This window comes from Callithrix jacchus, chromosome 2 (assembly GCF_049354715.1).
Source record: "Callithrix jacchus isolate 240 chromosome 2, calJac240_pri, whole genome shotgun sequence".
Taxonomy (NCBI): Eukaryota; Metazoa; Chordata; class Mammalia; order Primates; family Cebidae; genus Callithrix; species Callithrix jacchus.
This window is the reverse complement of record NC_133503.1, coordinates 49,393,168-49,415,946: the sequence shown is the minus strand read 5'-3', so window position 1 is coordinate 49,415,946 and position 22,779 is coordinate 49,393,168. Positions and strand designations below refer to the sequence as shown.

Sequence of the window (22,779 nt, the reverse complement as noted above, 5' to 3'; positions counted from 1 at the left end):
GACAGGTTATGAGAATAAATGAGACGCTGGAACCGCAAGAGGGTCGCGCAGCCTTTGCCATAAGAGCTCAGTGGTAGCGAACGCTGTTTTAACCCCAGCCTCTCATTCATTGTGTTTTCCTTTATTCTTTCGCCCAATGTTTAAATAAATCAACTGTACGTGTGGCCTTTCGTTCCAAGCAGGCACAAACTCGAAGGAAGAATCCAGGACTCCAATTTATTAAACTTGAAAACGCCAAGAGCAGGCAACGTCACCACGCAAAGGCCCCGCCCCGGAAGAGGCACTAGACGCGTAAATTAGACGCGGACCGGCCCGGCGCCAGCCTCAGGGCTTGACGGGATTGTGGCGGCCTTCTCTCCCAACTCAGAAGCTACTGCTGCCTCCGGACGCTCTCAAGATGGCGACCTCTCTGGGTTCCAACACCTACAACAGGCAGAACTGGGAAGATGCGGTGAGTGTGGGGGCCGGAGGAAGACAGAAGGAGGCGACGAAGCCGCGCATCTTGCGAGCTGGCAGGACAGGGCCTGCGACGCGGCCGAAGGAATTCCGGGGAGGAGCCAGCGCAGTGGCCTCGCTCGACCGGAGCAGGAGGCCGGAGGGGGACCCTCCTGCGAGCTTGGAGGGTGGGGGCTTAGCCAGGGTCCCAGGAGCGGCGCCCTTTCCATCCCTGCCCCCTCCAGCCTATTCTAGCCGGTTTTCTTTTCTCCCGCCGCCTGCCGGAAGTGCAGACAGCGCCCCCTCCCGCGATCGGGCTATGATGGACTTTGGGTTTCTGCGGTGCCTTGTTCCCCACCCTCACTTCCCGCCCCTTCGCTGCCCCAAGTGTCACTGAGGTGTCAGGGTCTTCGGAGGGTGGTCCTCAACCAGATTTCCCATTTTCACCAGGACTTCCCCATTCTGTGCCAGACATGTCTTGGAGAAAACCCATATATCCGAATGGTGAGTGATCGCGTGTGAAACGAGTTATTCATGTCCTGTCAGTGTTGTGGTACTTGCACACTGTGAAGTGTTTCTCTTAGACAAGCAGAAAAAATGATGCTCTTTTACTGACCCAAAGTGCTGGATGACTTGCAAAGAACTGTCATGTTTATTCTCTTAATAATCCTGTGACACTCCTGTAATGTAGGGGTAGTAATGATAACTAATATTTGTTGAGCATTTACCTGGGAAATAGGTCTGTTGACCAGAAGCTGAGAGAGTTTTTGTCTTTTCATACAATAGTAAGGAATGGAGCTAGGATTGAAGTTCAGATATTCTGGGTCCAGGAATCTCAGTATGAGAGGAGGAGAACCAGGAGTAGAAACTAGGTTTCCTGACTCCTGGTCAAATGCCTTTTGGCCAGTGTACTTTATCTCTTTAAGCTAAGAATCCCCACCCCCCACCCTTATAAACAAGGGTAAAATTAGCAGTAGTTAACAATAATTAGGTTAGGGCTGTATTATTGTGATTAGTCCTAGAGGTGTTGATAAGTTAGTATGTTCAAGATGTTTGAATGGTTCAAGATATTTGAATAGTTCTGTTTGAACAGAACATTTAATATATTCTGGGCATTGGCACAGAGCAAGTCTACAGCAGTTATCTTTTGACTAAACTTTGTAAAGTAGGCGGGCCATAGCTATATCCTTTCTGATTTATGGTTTGTGGAAACCATTAGGAATATTAGTTCTTGGGAGTGAACTTGGGAGCCAAAATTGGACCTAAGAGTTGTGGCTGTGGAAAGACACTCACTTACCTGGTATTAGATGCATATACTCTTTTTTTTTTTTTCTGTAGAGATGGTATCTCACTATGTTGCCCAGACTGGTCTGGAACTCCCGGGCTCAAGCGATCCTTCCACATTGGCCTCTCAAAGTGTTGGGATTACAGGCATAAGCCACTACACTCAGTCCAGATCCATATACTCTTGAGATGTTATAACTCACAATATGTTGTTGTAGTATGTTCCCTACCTCTCCCTAAAAAGGTTGGGTTTTGGATTTTGTTGTTGTTGTTTTTTTCTCTCCCTAGGATGCCAGGGATTTCCAAACACATTTCTTGGGTTTTGTTTAAGGAAAGAGTAGACACCTGGCTTTTTTCTTTCTGTAACTCTAGTTCTTTTCTATTTTTTTCTATTATAGACCAAAGAAAAGTATGGGAAGGAATGCAAAGTAAGTATGTCTCTTAAAGAGTAATGATTTTGGTTTCATTTTTCTTTTCTCTACCAAATTAGCCTTCAGCTTACTAAGTTTTGAGGTCTTCCAGTAAAAATCAGTGCTACACAACTTTTTATGTGTTACTGATATATTCATTGGCTAGCAGCTATTTATGTGGGAGGTAAGAAAATGAACCTAATGTAGAGATTCTTAATCATGGTGTCAGAGAACGGCCATTGAAGGAGTTTGTATACCAGGTGGTATACTATGCACACAAGCATTTTAGCAGAGGAGGAAGGTCATCCATGTCAGAAGAGTCTCAGAAAATTATCTGACACTCTCTCATGAGATCTGATGGTAAAAGAAAAAAAACAAAGAAAACTATGTGACACTCCCCACTTCCCTTAAAAAAGATTGGTAGAACTTTGACCTTTTGGTTATTTCATTTCTGTACTCTGAATTTTTGGTGAAGAAGGATGCTGAAAATTATATTGAAACATCAAATCAACTAGACAGTTGCTAAGGTCTCTTCTGAACCCTACATTCAGGGATCCTTTTTTGAATGCCCCATTGTTACCAGATCTCCAGATTGCCCAGATCAGGACCATTAACATTCTATGACTCTTGCTTTGTGTTCCAGATCTGTGCCAGGCCGTTCACAGTGTTTCGCTGGTGCCCCGGAGTCCGTATGCGTTTCAAGAAGACTGAGGTGTGCCAGACCTGCAGTAAATTGAAGAATGTCTGTCAGACCTGCCTCTTAGACCTAGAGTATGGTATGCTTGACCTGTCCAATCGATCTGAAAGTGTGCAGGTGCCTAAAACTATAAGCCAGTCTTTTGTCTCTCACTTTGCACCCTATCTCTGGTTCTGATTTTACTTTGGAATGTCTGTTGAGGTCTGCTTTTCCCAGGAAGAAAACCATAATGAGGCCACTCTAGAGTCCTGAGCAATAGTAAGAACTTAAGGAAAAGTTGGGAATTAATAAAAACTGGCCTAAACTTTCATCTCTATAGCCCAAGTGAGGTAAAAGGCATTGATCTTATGATAATTTATTTGCCTTGGGCTTCTTTCTTGATCAGAGCTTTTTTGCCACCATCCCAACCAGAAGCTCACAGGGTAATTGTGCTTTATTGTATTTTTTGAGTTGGGGTTCTCACTCTGTCACCCAGGCTGGAGTACAGTGTGATCACAGCTCACTGCAGTTTTGAACTTCTGGGCTCAAGGGATCCTCTTGCACACCACCACACCCAGTGCACGTGTGTGTGTGTGTGTGTGTGTGTGTGTCACCATTTTGCCCAGCGTGGTCTTGAACTCCTGGCCTCAAGCAATCCTCCCACCCTGGCCTCCCAGAGCCACCACAGCTAGCCTAATTGTGCTTTAGACTTTTGTCTCAATTGTGTTGTTAGAACCGGTACATTGCTATGGTTCAGAGTAACTGCCTTTGGGGGTAACTTTTTTTTTAACTGTGACTGTTTTTCAGAAAAATAATTTTCCAACAGGAGTTTCTATAATTAAAGGAAAGGGAAAAATATATGAGTTTATGTATGTTAAGTTCATTAGAGTTGCTCTTCTTAGTCAGAGTCCTAGCCACATTTTATGTAATATTATTTATATGTTTGTCAAGGAGGCGTCTGGTCCTGGAATACAGTGACCCTTACATTACTGTGACTCTGCAGGGGATCTGTAGGACCAGCCTAGAAAGAAACCACTTTTACATTTATTTCAAGGAAATCCTATTGTGCTGAAAACTAGGTACATTATTAATTTACAGGTTAAATATGACTATGGGCACAGTTTGTTCATCTAGAAGATTTTTTTTTATAATTTTTTATTTGCTTGTTTTTGAGACAGGGTCTCACTCTGTTTCACAGGTTGGAGTGCAGTGGCATGATCACGGCTCACTGCAGCCTTACCCTTTCCAAGCTCAGGTGATCTACCTCATCCTCCTGAGTAGCTGAGACTGCAGGCACACACCACCATACCCAGCTAATTTTTGTATTTTTTGTAGAAATGGGGTTTCACCATGTTGCCCAGGCTGGTCTTGAACTCCTGGGCTCGATCTATCCCTTGGCCCCAGCCTTCCGAAGCACTAGGATTACAGACATGAGCCACCACACCTAGCCTAAAAGATCTTCTAAAACATTTTCCTGACAGCTCGGGAATTTGGACAGTTAGCATGCTGTGTAGCAGTAGTAACCTGATGGTAGGTACTAAAGAGTTTGAATAAAAACAGTAAAATCTCTGGTACTAAATAGGAAAGAGAAGAATGGAAAGATGATGTATTCTGTGTGCATAGTTAATATGGATATGTTTTAAAATACATCTAAGATATTTTTCCTCCTTTTTTTTGTACCAGGCCTGCCCATCCAGGTTCGTGATGCAGGATTGTCTTTTAAAGATGACATGCCAAAGTCAGATGTCAACAAAGAGTACTATACACAGAATATGGAGAGAGAGGTATGCTGCCACTTTTTGGATAAAAGTTGTAATGAATTGACACAGTCTGTATAATTTATCTTTTGAATTTGTCATCCGCATGTAGATTTCTAACTCTGATGGAACACGGCCAGTTGGCATGCTGGGGAAAGCCACATCTACCAGTGACATGCTGCTCAAACTGGCCCGGACCACACCCTACTACAAAAGGAATCGACCCCACATTTGCTCCTTCTGGGTGAAAGGAGAGTGTAAAAGAGGAGAGGAATGTCCATACAGGCAAGAGCTGAGCCTCATTTTCAGTATTTGCTTTTAGATGATTTCTCATCTAAGAAATGGGAGGTGCTAGCTTAAGCTGTTTCTGCTTTAAAATCTAAACGTCATACAACTAATGTGGTATATCTCATGTCTTAGAACTATGAAATTTAGAAGAGCGTGATTAAATTGTAGTTTTTGCTTAGAACTGTGCCTTGGAAACTAAATTGCTATGCCATGCAATATAGACGCTGACCCTAAACATTTCTAACCGAGAAGTAAGTCTTCACTGCCATGGTTTAAATGATTTGACTCTCAATATATAGTTGAAGTCAAAGTAAGGCCGACTTCTAAAGGGTGTTTATGTTTTGGTTAAGACTGCCAAGCATCTGGATTAGGAGTTCTTAATTTGGGATTGATTGGCCCCAACCCCTAAAAAAATAATATAGGTGCTTTTTCTGGGTCTGGGTCCATAGCTTTAATCAGATTTTCAGTGGAATAGAACAGCCCAAATGTGTTAAGAACTATTGACCTAGAGAAGGATAATCATGTGTCCCATTTTGGGGTGCAGGAGGGGATGGATCATGTCAAGAGTATTTATTTATAAGGCAATTTTGACATCCTAGATGGCCTGATGGCTTTTAGGAGGCTAGGGATTCCTTTTGTGATACAGTAAATCTCTTGGTATTAGGTCTATTTTGGTTGAAACCGTAGTTTGTAGTTCCAAAGGCACTTCAGAGTATGTTTCTAGGACTTTAATCTGTAGCTGTTCTCAGAAGATAGCATTTTTTTCCCTTTGTTTCACCTTTATGCATTGTTTGTTTTTTTTTTCTTGAATCATAGACATGAGAAGCCTACAGATCCAGATGACCCCCTTGCTGATCAGAATATTAAAGATCGATACTACGGAATCAATGATCCTGTAGCTGACAAGCTTCTAAAGCGGGCTTCAACAATGCCTCGGCTGGACCCACCGGAGGATAAAACTATCACCACACTATATGTTGGTGGTCTGGGTGATACTATTACTGAGACAGATTTAAGGTGTGTGGGTATAAGTTTAAGAGTTAAGAGTTATTTTTGCTTTTAACTGCCCTGGAATAATTTATTTCCAAAAACTGCAAGCATGATAATTCTGTACAAAATATATTTTTCTTCAGTTTCTCTATTATTAGTATGCTGACTGGAATTTTTGTAAAATTGTCCTTTATGGTGCCACAGTAATAATGTACTTATCTGGCTGGGTACAGTGCCTCATGCCTGTAATCCAACACGTTGGGAGGATCTCTTGAGCTGAGGAATTTGAGACCAGCCTCAGCAACATAGTGAGACCCCATCTCTACTAAGAAATTTAAAAAATTAGCCAGGTATGGTGGCATGTGCCTGTGGTCCCAGCTTTTTGGGAGGCTGAGGCAGGAGGATTGCTTGAGGTTTAAGAGATCAAGGACGCAGTGAGCCGTGACTGCTCCACTTTCCTCCAGCCTAAGCACCAGAGTGAGACCCTGTCTCAAAACCAAAACACAAAGAGTGCTTATCCATCCTGGCGTATGGTAATAATGACACAGGATTCTATTTGACCTAACAGCCACATTTTAAACGGTGGCACGCATCCAACTATGATTAATTATGTAGGGGAGGGAGAGCTTTGTGATGATAAAACTCTTATGGTTTAAATTGTTGCCTTTTTCAAGAGACTGGCATTTGATAAATCTGTATTATTTTTGGCTTGTATTATGCTTGGCTAGATGAGACATCTGGGCAGATAGTAATGGAAATTACCTCTTCCAAAGAGATAAAGTGGAGAAGAAACTCCTGTAAGTTTATAACCTGCCCTTGGTAGCCTGTCTCCATTAAACCCTGTCTAAGTGAGCTAGACAACCCCTGGGGGTTGGCAGACTCTCTCTATAAAAGCCTGGATAGTGAATATTGTAGGCATTGTGGGCCACATGCAGTCTCTGCCGCATATTCTTGTTTCAGACTTTCTTGGCTCATGGGCCTTGAGAGGTGTAGTTTGCCAACCCCTTATCTAGGGTTTAGGGTCTTTAAGGAACCTATTAGAACCCCCTTTCCTCCATGGGAAAAACCCTGAGATGTTTGAGAACCTTTACTCACTTTTCTTTCTTTCTCAATAAGCACCCACAGTAAGACAAGATATTGGGGGGAAGACTTGTGGGTAGTTAGGTAGATAACCTTGGGGCCCACCAGCCTCGTGGTGTGTCAATGAAAGTTAACAATCCATTTTCAGTCTCCTGGGAAGATGTTTGTTAACGCCCATTTTCATTTTTCTCTGCCTGTATCCCTTCAGAAATCATTTCTACCAGTTTGGAGAGATCCGGACGATCACTGTTGTGCAAAGACAGCAGTGTGCTTTCATCCAGTTTGCCACGAGGCAGGCTGCAGAAGTGGCTGCTGAGAAGTCCTTTAATAAGTTGATTGTAAATGGCCGCAGACTGAATGTGAAATGGGGAAGGTGAGAACTAAACTATTTTTAAATGACATTTTGCTCAGATTTTTAAGAAGCTATTTTATTGTCTGGAGACTAGTAAGCTTTTGGTTCACAGGCTTCAATGAACAGAATCTTTAAAGAGATCTTTCAAAGATCACTTTCTATCTGATACTTGATTCCTGTGGATGTTGGGAGAACCCTGCTTTGGAAATGTATTCAGGGGTTTGGTGTAATAATCTGCTCCTTTGAAGGTTCATGTTTTTGTGACTAGCTATTATTATAGGCCAAATATAATGCCAGGGCACAAAAGGTGAATATCAGGGTTTATAAATGAATTAGACCTAGATTCTGCCCTTAGAGGTTGATTGTCCTGTGGAGAAGATAAAACAGGGAAGAATAGCTATTTTAAGTTTAAAAGTGGTGATTGCATAAGAGAGACGCAGGTGAAAGGCCCAGTTCAAAGGGAGAACATGTCTCCAACTTGGAACCAGGGAAGAGGTGGCTAATAGCAGCATCTCCCTTTGTGGAGAGCGCCCTGTGTGGTAAGCACCGTGTTAAACACGTATGTATTGCCTCTTCTAGTCCTTATAATAGTTCTAGCCGGCTTTGAATCCAGGTCTTTTCTGGTGTTTGCTCTTGTTCACTGTGCACGGTGGCATTTATGGGAAGAGAATGTGTGCTGAGGAGGAGGTGAAGAGTGAGGAGCTCCATTAGACTGGGGAATGTAAGAAGCAGAGGTGTGAGATACGGTGGGCCCAAGTGCCAACTGTATGCATGTGTGTTTCCCAGATCCCAAGCAGCCAGAGGAAAAGAAAAAGAGAAAGATGGAACCACAGACTCTGGGATCAAACTGGAACCAGTTCCAGGATTGCCAGGAGGTGAGTGCAGACTTCCTGCTAACTTCGAAAGCTCTGTCTGCCCTGATGTTCCTATTTTGGAAGACGGGATCCTGGTCTGGTTCATGTAGCCACTCTGCTCTTCCAGTGGGACCTCTGAGGATGCAAAGGTGGTAGGAACAGTGTTGCACAATTGTTCTCCCCTCTGTGTGTTGACTATTTTCTCTCCTCCAGCTCTTCCTCCTCCTCCTGCAGCAGAAGAAGAAGCCTCTGCCAACTACTTCAACTTGCCCCCAAGTGGTCCTCCAGCTGTGGTGAACATTGCCCTGCCACCACCCCCTGGTATCGCCCCACCCCCCCCACCAGGTAACTTCCACCTTCCATCTTAGCCCAGAGAAATCCTTTTGAAAGTTCTGTCTCATATACCTCACCATCACATTCAACACATCTAAATTCTGTGAGTTTGCTCTGTAGAGGTCTACAAGTAAGCTGATCTGTTGGGATTTCTGGTATTTTTTCTCTCCTGGTCTGCCAGGGAGAAGAGGGGCCAGTTTTCTAAAGATCTGAGTATATGTGTCATTCAGAGTAAGATTATTAGATTACAAAGATCTATTACCAATTTGTTTCCTTTACGAAATTAAATGCTAACTGATGCCCTAGAGCACTATTGCTTAGTGTGGGCTGTGAGTGGGTGTCATTTTTACACAGTGTTTATAACCCGTCTGCCACCAGATCAGGAGCTTGTGCCAAAATGTCAATCAGTGAACCACGTCCTTCATTAAGAAAGTCTTGTTACCAAAAAAACTGTGAGGTGAACTAAGCTGTGCTTGGTAGTATAATTTACATTTTGACTTAAGCTCTTTGTCTTGAGTGGCCAGAAATAGGTAGAAGACTGGCACTTTGTATAGCACTGCTCTAGACAGTGTCAGGGACAGCGTTAACAGTGGAAGGAAATCACAGGTAGCCAATTCTCCTGTGGCAGAGAGCCCATACTCTGAAGAGAATCTAGTTTCTCAACACCCTCCATTCTGGTGTCAACCATTGCGGTTAATGATTACACAGTCTTGCCATCAGCCTAATTTCTTTCTTATCTCTCACATCCTTACTGAATCCTGTCTGGTAGCATTTGGCATGTTGGAAACATAGCAGAGACTCAGATGTCACACTAGGATATACGTTGAGTGCTGTGGAGTTTTTTTGGACTGCAGGGGAAAGGATTCTAAAACCAAGGAAATAGCAGGTGGAAGCAAGTTTTGTGAACTAACATTGGCTTAAGCCTCATGTCAACTTTGATTTATGTGTAGGTGGTTTTAACCTTAGATGGAGAGGTTTGAAAGGTTATCAAGGAAACGCCAAGCCTAACAAATGTGCTCTCTCATATCTGCAGGTTTTGGGTCACACATGTTCCACCCAATGGGACCACCCCCTCCCTTCATGAGGGCTCCAGGACCAATCCACTATCCTTCTCAGGACCCTCAGCGGATGGGAGCTCATGCTGGAAAACACAGCAGTCCCTAGCACCTTGTCACCACTCTGGGGCTCTGTGGAAGAAAGGGCACTTAAAAATCCCAGTACATCTTGGAATAAATGTATTTTTCCTTCCCTTGTAGTTTCCATGGTAGCTGAATGTGCTCAGATGTGGGCAGTCAGAGACTGACAGCCATGCTTTCCGACACGTTCAGAGGGTCCGTGTAACACATCTGGTTACTGCTATAACACGGCTAATAAAACCTGGCGCCTGTTCCCCTTACCCGTGTTGGGGACAAGCAGATGAGTGAATTGGAATGTCCAGTGGAGTTAACCACCCCAATTATATGTTCATTTTGTATATTTTTTGGGTGGGGGAAAAATTGACCTGCGGTAAAAAAAACCTTTGACCATTTTTATGTCCATTGGGTTTTTTCCTTTTTATCATCTGAAAAAAAAGATTACTAGTACTAATCATTGTAGTGGCCTAAGTGTGACACTTTTGTAGTCACACCCTCAGAAAGATGAGTAGAAACCAGCACCAGCACAGTCCAGATTTTTTCTTTCCTTTTCCTCATTTATTCCTAAAGGAATCTGACCATTTTATGTCTCTACGGCCCAAAAAAAGAAAAATAAAAATTCCTTTTTATTCCTGTCAACTGGATGGAAACACAAAATTTCATGGAGCTGTGTACCATTGAAGAAACCTGGTGTCTGGCGTGAAGTTATTGTAAAGAACTTCCTATAAAACACGTACTTTAACAAACTGAAATGAAAAGCATTGGAGTGTCTGAATGAAAGACTTGTGACCTCCTGCTGGGAATATGATGGTCCTCAGCATTCACCTCCGTGTGTCTTCAGCGTCTCATTGTCATCCCTGCTTCTGTTTGGTCTTAGAGTGTTTGGATATAACTGAACTGTAGATGGTAAAGGAAATTTGATGTGTTTTTTGTTTTTAAATAATTAAAAACGGGTCAATTTTTCAAATGTCATGAGTTTATTTCTAGATTCCCCTTTATCCTTTAGTAGCTGAAATTGAGGTCAGTGGAAGTTATTTAATAGAAATGAGTTACATATTGTGAATTTTTTAAATCTTGCTTTAGACTTTTGATATCTCTGTCCATTCCTTGATGATGTATTTATTTATTTTATTATTATTTTTTTTTAATCTCAGCCTATTCCTGGGTTAGATTCCATGATAATTTAAAAGGCCCAGACCTCTTTAGTACTTCTTCAAAGACTGATTGTGAGGTTGAAATAAGTTAGCGCACAGAAAACACAGCACAGATCCTGGTATGTGGTGCTTGATAAAGGGTAACTAAGAAGTCACCCAGCTGGGTGTATGTCTATGGTGCCAGCTCCTTAAGAGGCTGATGGAGGATTGCTTGAGGCCAGGAGGTCAAGGCCAGCCTGGGTAACATAGTGAGATCCTGTCTCTACAAACATTTAAAAGGTCATCCTTATTTAAAAGGAAGCATTTGTTATCAATCCATGTTTCCTGAAGCCATTTTTTTTTTAGATGTTATCTCACTGTGTTGCCAGGTGGGAGTGCAGTGGCGTGATCTCATCTCACTGCAACCTCCGCCTCCTGTGTACAAGCGATTCTCATGCCTTAGCCTCCCGAGTAGCTGGGATTACAGGCGTGAGCCACTGTGCCTGGCCATTTCCTGAAGCCAATTTTGTGCTACTTTTAGATAAAATGTTTACTTCCAAGAAGGACATGCCCCATATGGCACCCCCTGTTTTAGATCTGCAGAATTTTTGTTTTTCTTTAGGGAATTTAAATTGCCTTTTTTAAGATTTAAAAATCTATACTTAGAAATTTTCATTTTATTGCTAGTAATGTCAAATGTGAAGCAATGTAGGATGCTTCCAAGTATTTTTGCACCCTTTTGGTTATTTTTTGTCTGCTTTTGAGCGTGTAAAGGATTTGTAGCCAATTTGTAAATGAGATGTGAATCTTATGGATAGCATTTTAATACCTGCTAGATTCAATGATTTACATCTCTACATACATTTATATATGCCTATGCAACTGTGTATTCTAACCTTGCTTTCTTGGGGAGGAGGAGATTCTAATTTTTATGGAGTCTGGTTATGGATCTTTTAAAACAGTATAAAGTGAAGTATTGAATAGATACTCAAGTAAATCAGAATTATAAGCAATTAGTATCTTGGCAAAAACTCTTGCCTGCCAAATTCCATTGCTTAGGGCACACAACTGGGGTACATTTGGTGAAAAGCGACTTTTGCCATTCCTAGGCCTGGCCTGGGAAAACCCTCACCCAGTTCTATGTGCTTTTTCCATCTGCTGGCTGAGTGCACAGAATGATCTCTAGAAGACAGCAGAGTTACACAGTGGAGCCTAGGTTCCTCCATCACCTCTTAGAAGACAGTATTGCTATATGAGAAATTTGTGGCCGGGCACGGTGGCTTGCACCTGCAATCCAAGCACTTTGGAGGCCAAGGCGGACAGATCACCTGAGGTCAGGAGTTCAAGACCAGTCAGACCAACATGGTGAAACCCTGTCTTTAAAAAATAAATAAATAAATACATAAAATTATGTTAGGGCATTGAGACTTGGGGATTTATCTGTTATAGCAGCTAGTGTTACTCTAATAAAAATAGAGATGTCGGCTGGGCACAGTGGCTCATGCCTGTAACCCCAGCACTTTGGGAGGCCGAGGTGGGCAGATCATGAAGTCAGGAGATTGAGAACATCCTGGCCAACATGATGAAACCCCGTCGCTACTAAAAATACAAAAATTAGCTAGGTGTGATGGCATGTGCCTGTAATCCCAGCTACTCAGGAGGCTGAGGCAGGAGAATCGCTTGAACCTGGGAGGCAGAGGTTGCAGTGAGCTGAGATGTTGCCATTGCTCTCCAGCCTGGTGACTGAGACTCCTCAAAAAAAAAAAAAAAAGATGTCCTCAAATCTAATAATAAAAAGAAACTTGTTTATATAGTAGGTTTATACTGAGTAGTGGTGTTTTCCTCTTTTTTAAAAAAATAGGGGTCCCACCACATTGCCCAGGCTGGTCTCAAACTCCTGGGCTCAAGTGACTCTCCCACCCTGGCCTTCTCTTTATTGGTATTTCAGGCATGAGCCACTGTGTCCAGGCAAGTAATGGTGTTTTAAACAGACTCCGGAGCCAGACTGCTTGAGTTCAAATCCCAACTTCAGCTCCTCCCAGTTGTATAACCTGGAATGTACTTAGTCTCTGTCTAGTTGTCATAATACCTCATCTCGTAACCCTTTTTGCTGCCTGTAATATTTTAAGCTCCTTCTCCCATGGTAAAGGCTCAGAAGGTAAAGCATTATGACAACTGGACTAAGGCAGTGACAGCCCATGGGGCAAAGAGATGTAACAGATGTTCTGGAAGCCACATCAATGGACCATTGTGACCTGAAATAAATGGAGGTGAAAAGAGAGGAGACTAGGGTAACTCTAGTTACCCTAATAACTAGAGGAGGCTTGGTCAACTGGGTAGAAGGATGTCTTTTACTGAAATAGAGAATGCTGGAGGAAAAAAGAGAGATTGGGAAGTAGGGGTAGGAAAATCTGCGTCCCCTGTAGAATCTGGTGAGTTTAAGATACCTGTAAGACAAGCCAAAGGAAATTCCCAACCCAAGGGGAATGGAGCTTAAGGGAGATTAAGATTTGGTTGGGCACTGACATGGTGGCCGTTGGAGCTCTGGAAGTGGAGTGGAATTCTCCAGGGTAGGCAGGTAGAGCAATTTTTAAACTTCGATGAGTCTTAAGTTCTTGGATGTTTTATATGTTGATGTGGCAAAGATCACCCTTTGAGAAATACTAGTAAAGTATGAGATCACTTCTTTTTTTTCTCTTTTTTTTTTTGGAGTGCAATGGCACGCTCTCCGCTCACCACAACCTCTACCTCCTGGGTTCAAGCAGTTCTCATGCCTCAGCTTCCCAAGTAGCAGGGATTACAGGTGTGTGCCACCACTCCCGGCTACTTTTTGTATTTTTCAGTAAAGACAGGGTTTCACCATATTGGTCAGGCTGGTCTCAAACCCCTGATCTTGTGATCCACCGTCCTCAGCCTCCCAAAGTGCTGGGATTACAGGTATGAGCCACCTCATCAGGCTGAGATCACTTCTAAGATTAAAAAATGTTACCCTTCCCAGAGAGTCTGTTGTCTTTTTTTTTTTTTTTTTTTTTGCCCCTAACATTTTATTGTAAAAATTTTCTAACATACAGAAAAGTTAGAATAATTTTACTGTGAATCATCATATACCCACCAACCAATTCTAAAATTGACATTTTGCCATACTGGCTTTGTCACATATCTATCCATGTGTCTATGCATCCATCAGTCTTTTTTTTTGAGGGGGAGGGATGGAGTCTCACTCTGTCACCCAGGCTGGAGTACAGTGGTGCCATCTTGGCTCATTGCAACCTCTGCCTCCCAGGTTCAAGCGATTCTCCTGTCTCTGCCTCCTGAGTAGCTGGAATTACAGGCATGTGCTATCATACCCAGCTAATTTTTGTTTTTTTGGTTTTTTTTTTGAGACGGAGTTTAGCTCTTGTTACCCAGGCTGGAGGAGGCTGGAGTGCAATGACACGATCTCGGCTCACCGCAACCTTCGCCTCCTGGGTTCAGGCAATTCTCCTGCCTCAGCCTCCCGAGTAGCTGGGATTACAGCATGCGCCACCATGCCCAGCTAATTTTTTGTATCTTTAGTAGAGATGGGGTTTCACCATATTGACCAGGCTGATCTCCAACCCCTGACCTCAGGTGATCTGCCCACCTCGGCTTCCCAAGGTGCTGGGATTATAGGTGTAAGCCACCATGCCCAGCCCCGTCAGTCTATTTTTATGCACTTCAGAGTAAATTGAAGACATTGGTAGACTTTTCTTTTAAACATTTCAGCATTTATATATGGATGCTCCTCAATTTATGGTAGTTACATCCTGATAGGTTGAAAATACCATTAAGTGGAAAATGTATTTAATACACCTAACCTATTGAACATCACAGCTTAGCCTAGCCTATTGGGCAAAATCATCTAACACAGACTGTTTTACAATAAAGTGTTCACTATCTCATGTAATTTACTGACTACTCTCCTGCAAGTGAAAAACAATGGTTGTATGATGTTGCTTTCACAACATCATAAAGTGGAAGAATCATAAATTGAACCTGTAGTCTAACTAAACATGGCACCCAAAATGTGGGGACCACGTTTAATTAACTAGAGTTCAATTCCTTTTTCCATCTATCCAGATGAAAGAGTTCAATATTTTTTGTGGATTTTTATTTTTTGGGGGACGGAGTCTCACTCTGTTGCCCAGGTTGGAGTGCAGTGGCATGATCTTGGCTCACTGTAACTTCCGCCTCCTGGGTTCAAGTGATTCTCCTGCCTCAGCCTCCCAAGTAGTTGGGATTACAGGCATGCACCACCATGCCCAGCTAATTTTTGTATTTTTAATAGAGATGGGATTTCACCACATTAGTCAGGCTGGTCTCAAACTCCTGACATTGTGATCCACAAGCCTCGGTCTCCCAAAGTGTTGGGATTACTGGCGTGAGCCACCGCGCCCAGCCATTTGTGGATTTTTAAGGTGAAGTTTACATAGACTAAAATGCATGACTATGTCATTCAAGAGTTTTGACAAACGTATGCATCCATGCGACTCAAACCCTGTCAAGATATTATCATTCCAGGAAATTTCCTCCTGCTCTTCCTAGCCAATACCCATTCCTACCAGTCTCCAAAGTCAACTACTGTTCTGATTTTTATTACCATAGATAGTTTTGCTTGCTTTAGAACTTGATATAAACAGAATCACACAGTATGAACTCTTTTATATTTAGCTTCCTTCTGGCAGCATGTTTTTGAGAATCATCCATGATATTATTGTATATAGTTCTTTTTTATTGTAGATAGAATTCTATTGCATGACATTACCATCACTTATCCATCCTCCTGTTGATGGACACCAAGGCTGTTTCCAGTTTGTTTGGTTTTTTGGTGTGTTTTTTTTTTGTTTTTTTTTTTTGCTACTGAAAATAAAAGCTACTATGAATATTCTTGTACAAATTGTTTGTGAATATGTTTTCATTTCTCTTGAGCAAATACTTAGGGCCAGGCACAGTTGCTCATGCGTGTAATCCCAGCACTTTGGGAGGCCAAGGCAGATGAATCACCTGAGGTCAGGAGTTCGAGACCAGCCTGGCCAACATGGTGGAACCCTATCTCTACTAAAAATTCAAAAATTAGCCAAGTGTGGTAGTGGGTGCCTGTAATTTCAGCTACTTGAGGAGAATTGCTTGAATCTGGGAGGTGGAGGTTGCAGTGAGCTGAGATGGCACCACTGCACTCCAGCCTGGGCAACAGAGTGAAACACTATCTCAAAAAAATTTGAAAAAAATAAAGCACATAAATACTTAGCAGAATTACTAACCATGCCTGGTTTTAAAAAGAACTGTCAGATCTTTTCCCTTTACATTCCTACCACAGTGTAGGAGAGTTCCAATTGCTGCACAATGTTGCCACCATTTGGTGTAAATGGTCCTCTGAATTTTAGCCATTCTGGTTGGGGTGTAATGGTATTTAATTGTGGTTTAATTTTACATTTCCATTGTGACAAATATGTTGGACACATTTTCAACTACTATGGCCATTTACATATCTTCTTTCCTTTTTTTTAATTTTACATTGAGAAACTAAAGGATGAAAAATCTATTTTGATTTTTATTTTTAGAGATGGAGTATTACTTTGTTACCTAGGCTGGAGTGCAGTGGTGTGATCATAGCTCACTGAAACCTCGAACTCCTGGCCTCAAGTGATTCTTTTTTCTCAGCCTCCCAAAGTTTTGGAATTACAGGTGTGAGCCACTGCCCCCAGCCTATATATCTTCTTTTGTGAGATATCTGTCCAAATATTTTGGTCATTTCTATTGGGTGTCTTTTTTGTATTAACTAGTTATAGAAGGTATACATCTTAGGTATTATAGTCCTTTGTCAGAGATGTGTTTGCAAAAACTTTCTCCCAGTCTGTGGCTTGGGCTTGCCTATTCACTTTCTTTTATGAGACAGAGTCTTTCTCTGTCATCCAAGCTGAAGTGCAGTGGCATGATCTTGGCTCACTACAACCTCCACCTCTTGGGTTAAGTGATTCTCCTGCCTCAGCCTCCTGAGTAGCTGGGACTACAGGCATGTGCTACCACGCCTGGCTACTTTTTGTATTTTTAGTAGAGGCAGGTCTCACCATTTTGACAAGGCTGGTCCTGAACTTCTAACCTCAGCCTCCCAAAGAGTTGGGATTATGGGGGTGAGCCACCTCGCCTGGCTTTTTTCACTTTCCTAGCAATTTCTTTTTTGGATAAGCAGAGGCTTTTTATTTTAATCAACTCTAACTTAATATCCAATATACCAAATCTGTATTCGTTTGCTTTTTAGTATAAAGTAGTAAAAACTGACTTAAACAACAGGAATTTATCATCTTACAGTTCTGGAGACTAGATCTTCAGGATCAAGGTTTTAGCAGGTCGATTCCTTCTGAGGCTGTGAGAGAATCTGGTCCGTGTCTTTCTCCTAGTTCTAGCAGTTTGATGGCAGTCTTTAGCATTCCTTGACTTGTAGCCACATCACTCTGATCTCTGCCTTCATCTTTCCTTAGTGTTCTCCCAATGTGCATGCCTCTGTGTCCAAATTTCCTCTAGTTATAAGGACACCAGTCATATTGGATTAGGGCCCACCCTAATGATTGAATTTATTGTTTGTTGGAAAGCTTTTCCTTTTCTAGGGCCCTTTAATTTCCATATACATTTTAAAAATCAACCTGTCAATTTCTACAAAATCATAAGTCTATGATTGGGATTGTGTTGAAAATAGGCCAATTTGAGAAAAACTGACATCTTACAAATATTGTGTTTCCCAATCTATGAGCACAATGTATACCTCCATTTAACTATCTTCTTTAATTTCAGCCATGTTTTTAAGGTTTTGATGTACAAGTCTTACACAACCTTTGTTACATTTATTTGTTTATTTATTTATTTATTTTTGAGATGGAGTTTCACTGTTGTTACCCAGGCTGGAGTGCAATGGCACGATCTCGGCTCACCACAACCTCTGCCTCCTGGGTTCAAACAATTCTCCTGCCTCAGCCTCCCGAGTAGCTGGGACTACAGGCGCACACCACCATGCCCAGCTGATTTTTGTATTTTTAGTAGAGACTGGGTTTCACCTTGTTGACCAGGATGGTCTCGATCTCTTGACCTCGTGATCCACCCGCCTCAGGCTCCCAAAGTGCTGGGATTATAGGCGAGCCACCGCGCCTGGCTACCTTTGTTACATTTATTACTAAGAATTGTGTGATTTGTTGCTATTTTTAAACAACTTATTTTCCAATTGTTGCAGTTTATATAGATAAAGTTGGGTTTTGTGTTTCAACCCTATATCCTGTGACCTTGTTAAATTCACTCAGTATTTCTGGTAACTATTTTGTAGATTTCTGTGATGATCTATGTAAATGATAATTTCACCTGTGAACAGAGACCATTTCATTTATTTATTTCCAATCTTTATGGCTATTTCTTTTTCTTGCCTAACTGAACTGGCTAGGACTACGAATACTACATTAAACAGAAGTGGTGAGAGAAGACATTTTTGTCTTATTCCCAACCTTGTGGGAAATGCATGCAGTATTTCTCCATTAGGTATGCTATTAGCTGGAGATTTTTTGGAGCTTTTATCAGACTGAGGGAGTTGCCATCTAAATTTTTTTTGAGATGGAGTTTCACTGTCGTTATCCAGACTGGAGTGCAATGGCACGATCTCAGCTCACCACAACCTCCGCCTTCTGGGTAGAAGCAATTCTCCTGCCTCAGCCTCCCGAGTAGCTGGGACTACAGGTGCGCACCACCATGCCCAGCTAATTTTTGTATTTTTAGTAGAGACGGGGTTTCACCTTGTTGACCAGGATGGTCTCGATCTCTTGACCTCGTGATCCACCCGCCTAGGCCTCCCAAAGTGTTGGGATTATAGGTGTGAGCCACCGCGCCCGGCTGCCTTCTAAATCTTTAAATAATTTTCACCATAAATCGGTGTTGAATTTCATCATGCTTTTCCTCCACCATACAGTTTTCTTATTTACTATGTTAAGGTGAATTACATTGATTGGTTTTCAAATGTTAACCCAAGATTGCATTCCTGGGGTAAACTTAGTCATGAGGTATCACGTATATTGATTTATAAATTATATATACAAATATATTTATAAATATGTGTGTTCGTATATACATATACGAACACACATACATATGCTGGGTTTTGTGTCTATATTCATGAGGAATACCAGCCTTTAGTTTTCTTTTCTGTAACATTTTTGTCAGGTTTCTTCTGGCATTATAAAATTTGTTTGGAAATGTTATCTGTTCCTCTATATTTTCAAAGCATTTGTGTAACAATGCTTTCTTTTCTTTTCTTTTTCTTAAATGTTTGATACAAATCTCTGGTAAAGCCATCAGGGCCTGGTGTTTTCTCTGTGGGATTTGTCTTTGGTTTCAAAGCTTGTTATAAATAACTTCTTTAGATTGACAGAAAAGTTCCAGAGATGGCTCTTGTATACGTTTCACCCCGTTTCCCCTCATGTTAACACCTTACATAGCCACAATATGCTTTACTTTTCTTTCTCTTTCTCTCTCTTTCTTTTTTTTTTTTTTGACGGAGTCTTGCTGTGTCACCCAGGCTGGAGTGCAGGGGCATGATCTCCGCTCACTGCAACCTCTACCTCCCAGGTTCAAGCAATTCTCCTGCCTCAGCCTCCCACAGTAGCTGGGATTATAGGCACACGCCACCATGCCTGGTGATTTTTTGTCTTTTTTTTTAGTAGAGATGGGGTTTCACCATGTTGGCCAGGCTGGTCTTGAACTCCTGACCTCAGGTGATCTGCCCACCTCTGCCTCCCAAAGTGCTGAGATTACAGGCGTGAGCCACCGTTCCCAGCCTAGTACGTTTTTCAAAACTAAGAAATTGCCCAGGTGTGGTGGCTCACACCTGTAATCTCAGCACTTTGGAAAGCTGAGGCAGATGGATTGCTTGAGCTCAGGAGTTCGAGACCAGCCTGGGCAACATGGTGAAATCCCAGCTCTACAAAAAATACAAAAATTAGCCAGGTGTGGTGCCATATACCTGTAGTTCCAGCAACTCAGGAGGCTGAGGTGGGAAAATCACTTGGGCCTGGGAGCTGGAGGTTGCAGTGAACCAAGATTGAGCCATTCACTCCAGCCTGAGTGACAGAGTGAGACCCTGTCTCAAAACAAAAAATTAAAATAAAACAAAACAAAAACTAAGAAATTAACATAGGTACCATACTATTAAACTAAGTCTTTATCTGGATTTCACCATTTTTTTCTGCTAATGTCCTTTTTTCTGTTACAGAATTCAATCTAGGCTTCCACATGACACTTAGTTCTAATGTCTCCCAGTCTCCTCCAGTCTGTGAGTTTGTTGGTCTTTCCTTGTTTTTCATGCTGTGGTAGGTTTTAAAAGTATTCATCAGCTGTTTTCACAGAATGTTGCTCAACTGGGTTTTTCTGATGTTATCACATGATTAGACTGGGGTTAAGGATTGGAGGAAAACTATCACAAGAGGAAGTGCCCTTCTCATCACTTCATATCAGAAATTTGGATATCACTGATGATGTTAACCTTGATTACTTGGTTTAAGGGAGTGTTCTTTACAAAGGTTTCTCCTTTGTAAAGTAACAGTTTCCTCCTTCCTATGCTCTATTCTTTGGAAGCAAGTTGGTAAGTTCAGTCTGTAATCGATAAAATGGGAATTAAGCTCCACCTCTTATAGGGGCAAGTATCTACATACATTATTTGGAAGTTTTCTACAAGGAAAAGGGAAGTTTTGTCCCTTCATCTTCACTTGTTTGTTTTTTATTTATTAAATTATTAACATATATTCCCACAGTTTTATTGACATTTATTCATTGAGTTATAATCTCCTATTCTGTGGTTTCTCTTTTCATTCTCTTGAGAATGCTCTTTGATGCACAAAAGGTTTTAATTTTGTGTATTCGGTTTTTTAAAGTGTTTGTATGTGGTTGGAATGAGTATTCTCTAATTTGGTGGTATAGGACGCTACTTTTTCATTTCATTGCTCATATCTTCTATATCCTTACTAATTATTTGTCTGATAACCCATCACTAATGGAAAGAAATGTGTTAAATCTTCCACTGTGACTATGGATTTATTCTTACATGAAGAACTGCTTTATCACAATAATGCTTTTTGCCATAAAGTCTACTTTGTCTGATGTTAATGTAGTTAAAACACATTTCCTTTGGATAGTATTTATCTCTCTCTCTCTCTCTCTTTCTCCCTCCCTCCCTCTCTCTCTTCCTTTTTTTGAGACAGGGTCTCTATTGCCCAGTCTGGAGTGCAATGGCATGATCATAGCCCACTGCAACCTTGAACTCCTGACCTCAAGTGATCCTCCTACCTCTGGGATTACAGGCGCGAGCCACCGTGCCAGACAATTTCTTTATTTTATTTCTGTACCATATATTTTAGGGGCGTTGCTTGTGAACAGCACAGAATTGAAATTTTTTTGTCCAATCTGTAAGTTTCTGTCTTTAAACCGATGAGTCTTATCTAAATGTACATATTACAGTTATGATGATAACTGATATATTTGAAAGTAATAAGATGGCTTTATTTTATGTGCTTGTGTTTCTTTTTCATCCTTCCTGTCATCTATTGGATTGATCGTTCTTTAGGACTTAGTCACATGTTTACCATTTCTCTGCTCACTAGTGCTGCTTCTGTATTTTCTTTCTGGGTCCTTCCTGAAGTACATTCATTGGTCGTGTTTTCAGGGGTCAGTAGAAAACTCTCTTAATACTTATTTGTCTGAAAATCAATGTATCATGCTCTCACTCCTTGAAGACATTTTCCCATTCTTGCTGGAAAGTGTTGATATTAGTAGTGCTGGGCGTTGTCATTTTATTCCCCACATCTTTTAACTTCTCTCTCCTATTTCTCATCTCTTTACCGCTCTGAGATGCATTATGGACATTTTTAGTTCACGAATTCTCTCTTCAGGTATGGCTCATGTCCTATTAACCTGTTCAATCCCATTTTAAAAGGAGGGATTATTTTGATAAAATATGTTCATGTACAAAAAACTGCAAAACACATAGATGTACAGCTAACTTAAATATTGTAAAGTGAACATCTATGTCACCATCACCCAGCTCTAGGAACATAATTTTTCCAGCTACCCTAGAAGCATTTGATGGGCCCCTTCACATTCACAAAAGCCCCTGCCCCCTCCCAAAGTTGCCACTATTCTGATTTTGTATTAAATTTTCTTCCATCAGGAAACATGTAGGTATCTGTTTGCTTTCCTTTGCTTGCCATTATATTTCTGAGATGCATCCACATCATTGCATGAAACTACAGTTCATTGTTGCTATATCTAATGCCACATTTCTCTGCATTTTGGCTATTCTTAGTCCTTTTCATTTCCATATCACTGTATGATTTAATTTATAGAAAGAATAAAAACAGTCAAAAATATAGAATTTTATATGGATTTCTCTTCTTTTCTTTTTCTTTCTTTTTTTTTTTTTAAATGGAGTCCTGCTCTGTCACCCAGGCTAGAGTGCAGTGGTGCCATCTCAGCTCACTGCAATCTCCACCTCCCCAGTTGAAGCAATTATGCCTCAGCCTTCCCAGTAGCTGGGACTACAGGCGTGCACCATCACGCCTGGCTAATTTTTGTATTTTTAGTAGAGATGGAGTTTCACCAAGTTGGCCAGGCTGGTCTCGAACTCCTGACCTCAAGTGATCTGCCCGCCTCAGCTTCTCAGTGCTAGGATTACAGGCATGAGCCACCATGCCCAGCCTATATGAAGGATTTTTTTTTTTTTTTTTTTTTTTTTTTTTGAGATGGAGTCTCACTCTCTCACTCAGACTGGAGTGCAATCTTGGCTCACTGCAACCTCTGCCTCCCAGGTTCAAGTGATTCTCCTGCCTCAGCCTCCTAAGTAGCTGGGATTACAGGTGCACGCTGCCAACCTGGCTAATTTTTTGTATTTTTAGTAGAGACAGGATTTCACTGTGTTGCCCGGGCTGGTCTTGAACTGTTGACCTCAGGCAATCCACCCACATCAGCCTCCCAAAGTGCTAGGATAACAGGCATAAGCCACCTCACCTGGCA

At 41.6% G+C, this 22,779-nt stretch overlaps 1 protein-coding gene across 2 annotated transcripts; it reads left to right on the top strand.

The window, feature by feature from the left end:
* The first annotated feature begins 298 nt into the window (after positions 1 to 298).
* On the top strand, positions 299 to 10,559 carry RBM22 (RNA binding motif protein 22). 2 transcript variants are annotated; one of them, XM_035288628.3, is made up of 11 exons: positions 299 to 451; positions 886 to 939; positions 2,118 to 2,147; positions 2,773 to 2,905; positions 4,489 to 4,589; positions 4,675 to 4,847; positions 5,667 to 5,867; positions 7,129 to 7,293; positions 8,059 to 8,147; positions 8,340 to 8,471; positions 9,493 to 10,559. In XM_035288628.3, exons 1-11 carry the CDS (start codon positions 398 to 400, stop codon positions 9,621 to 9,623), a joined length of 1,263 nt encoding a protein of 420 aa, XP_035144519.1. In that variant the 5' UTR covers positions 299 to 397; the 3' UTR covers positions 9,624 to 10,559. The 2 variants fall into 2 exon arrangements, with proteins under 2 accessions (XP_035144519.1, XP_035144521.1); XM_035288630.3 differs by lacking the exon at positions 886 to 939.
* Positions 10,560 to 22,779: the final 12,220 nt, after the last annotated feature.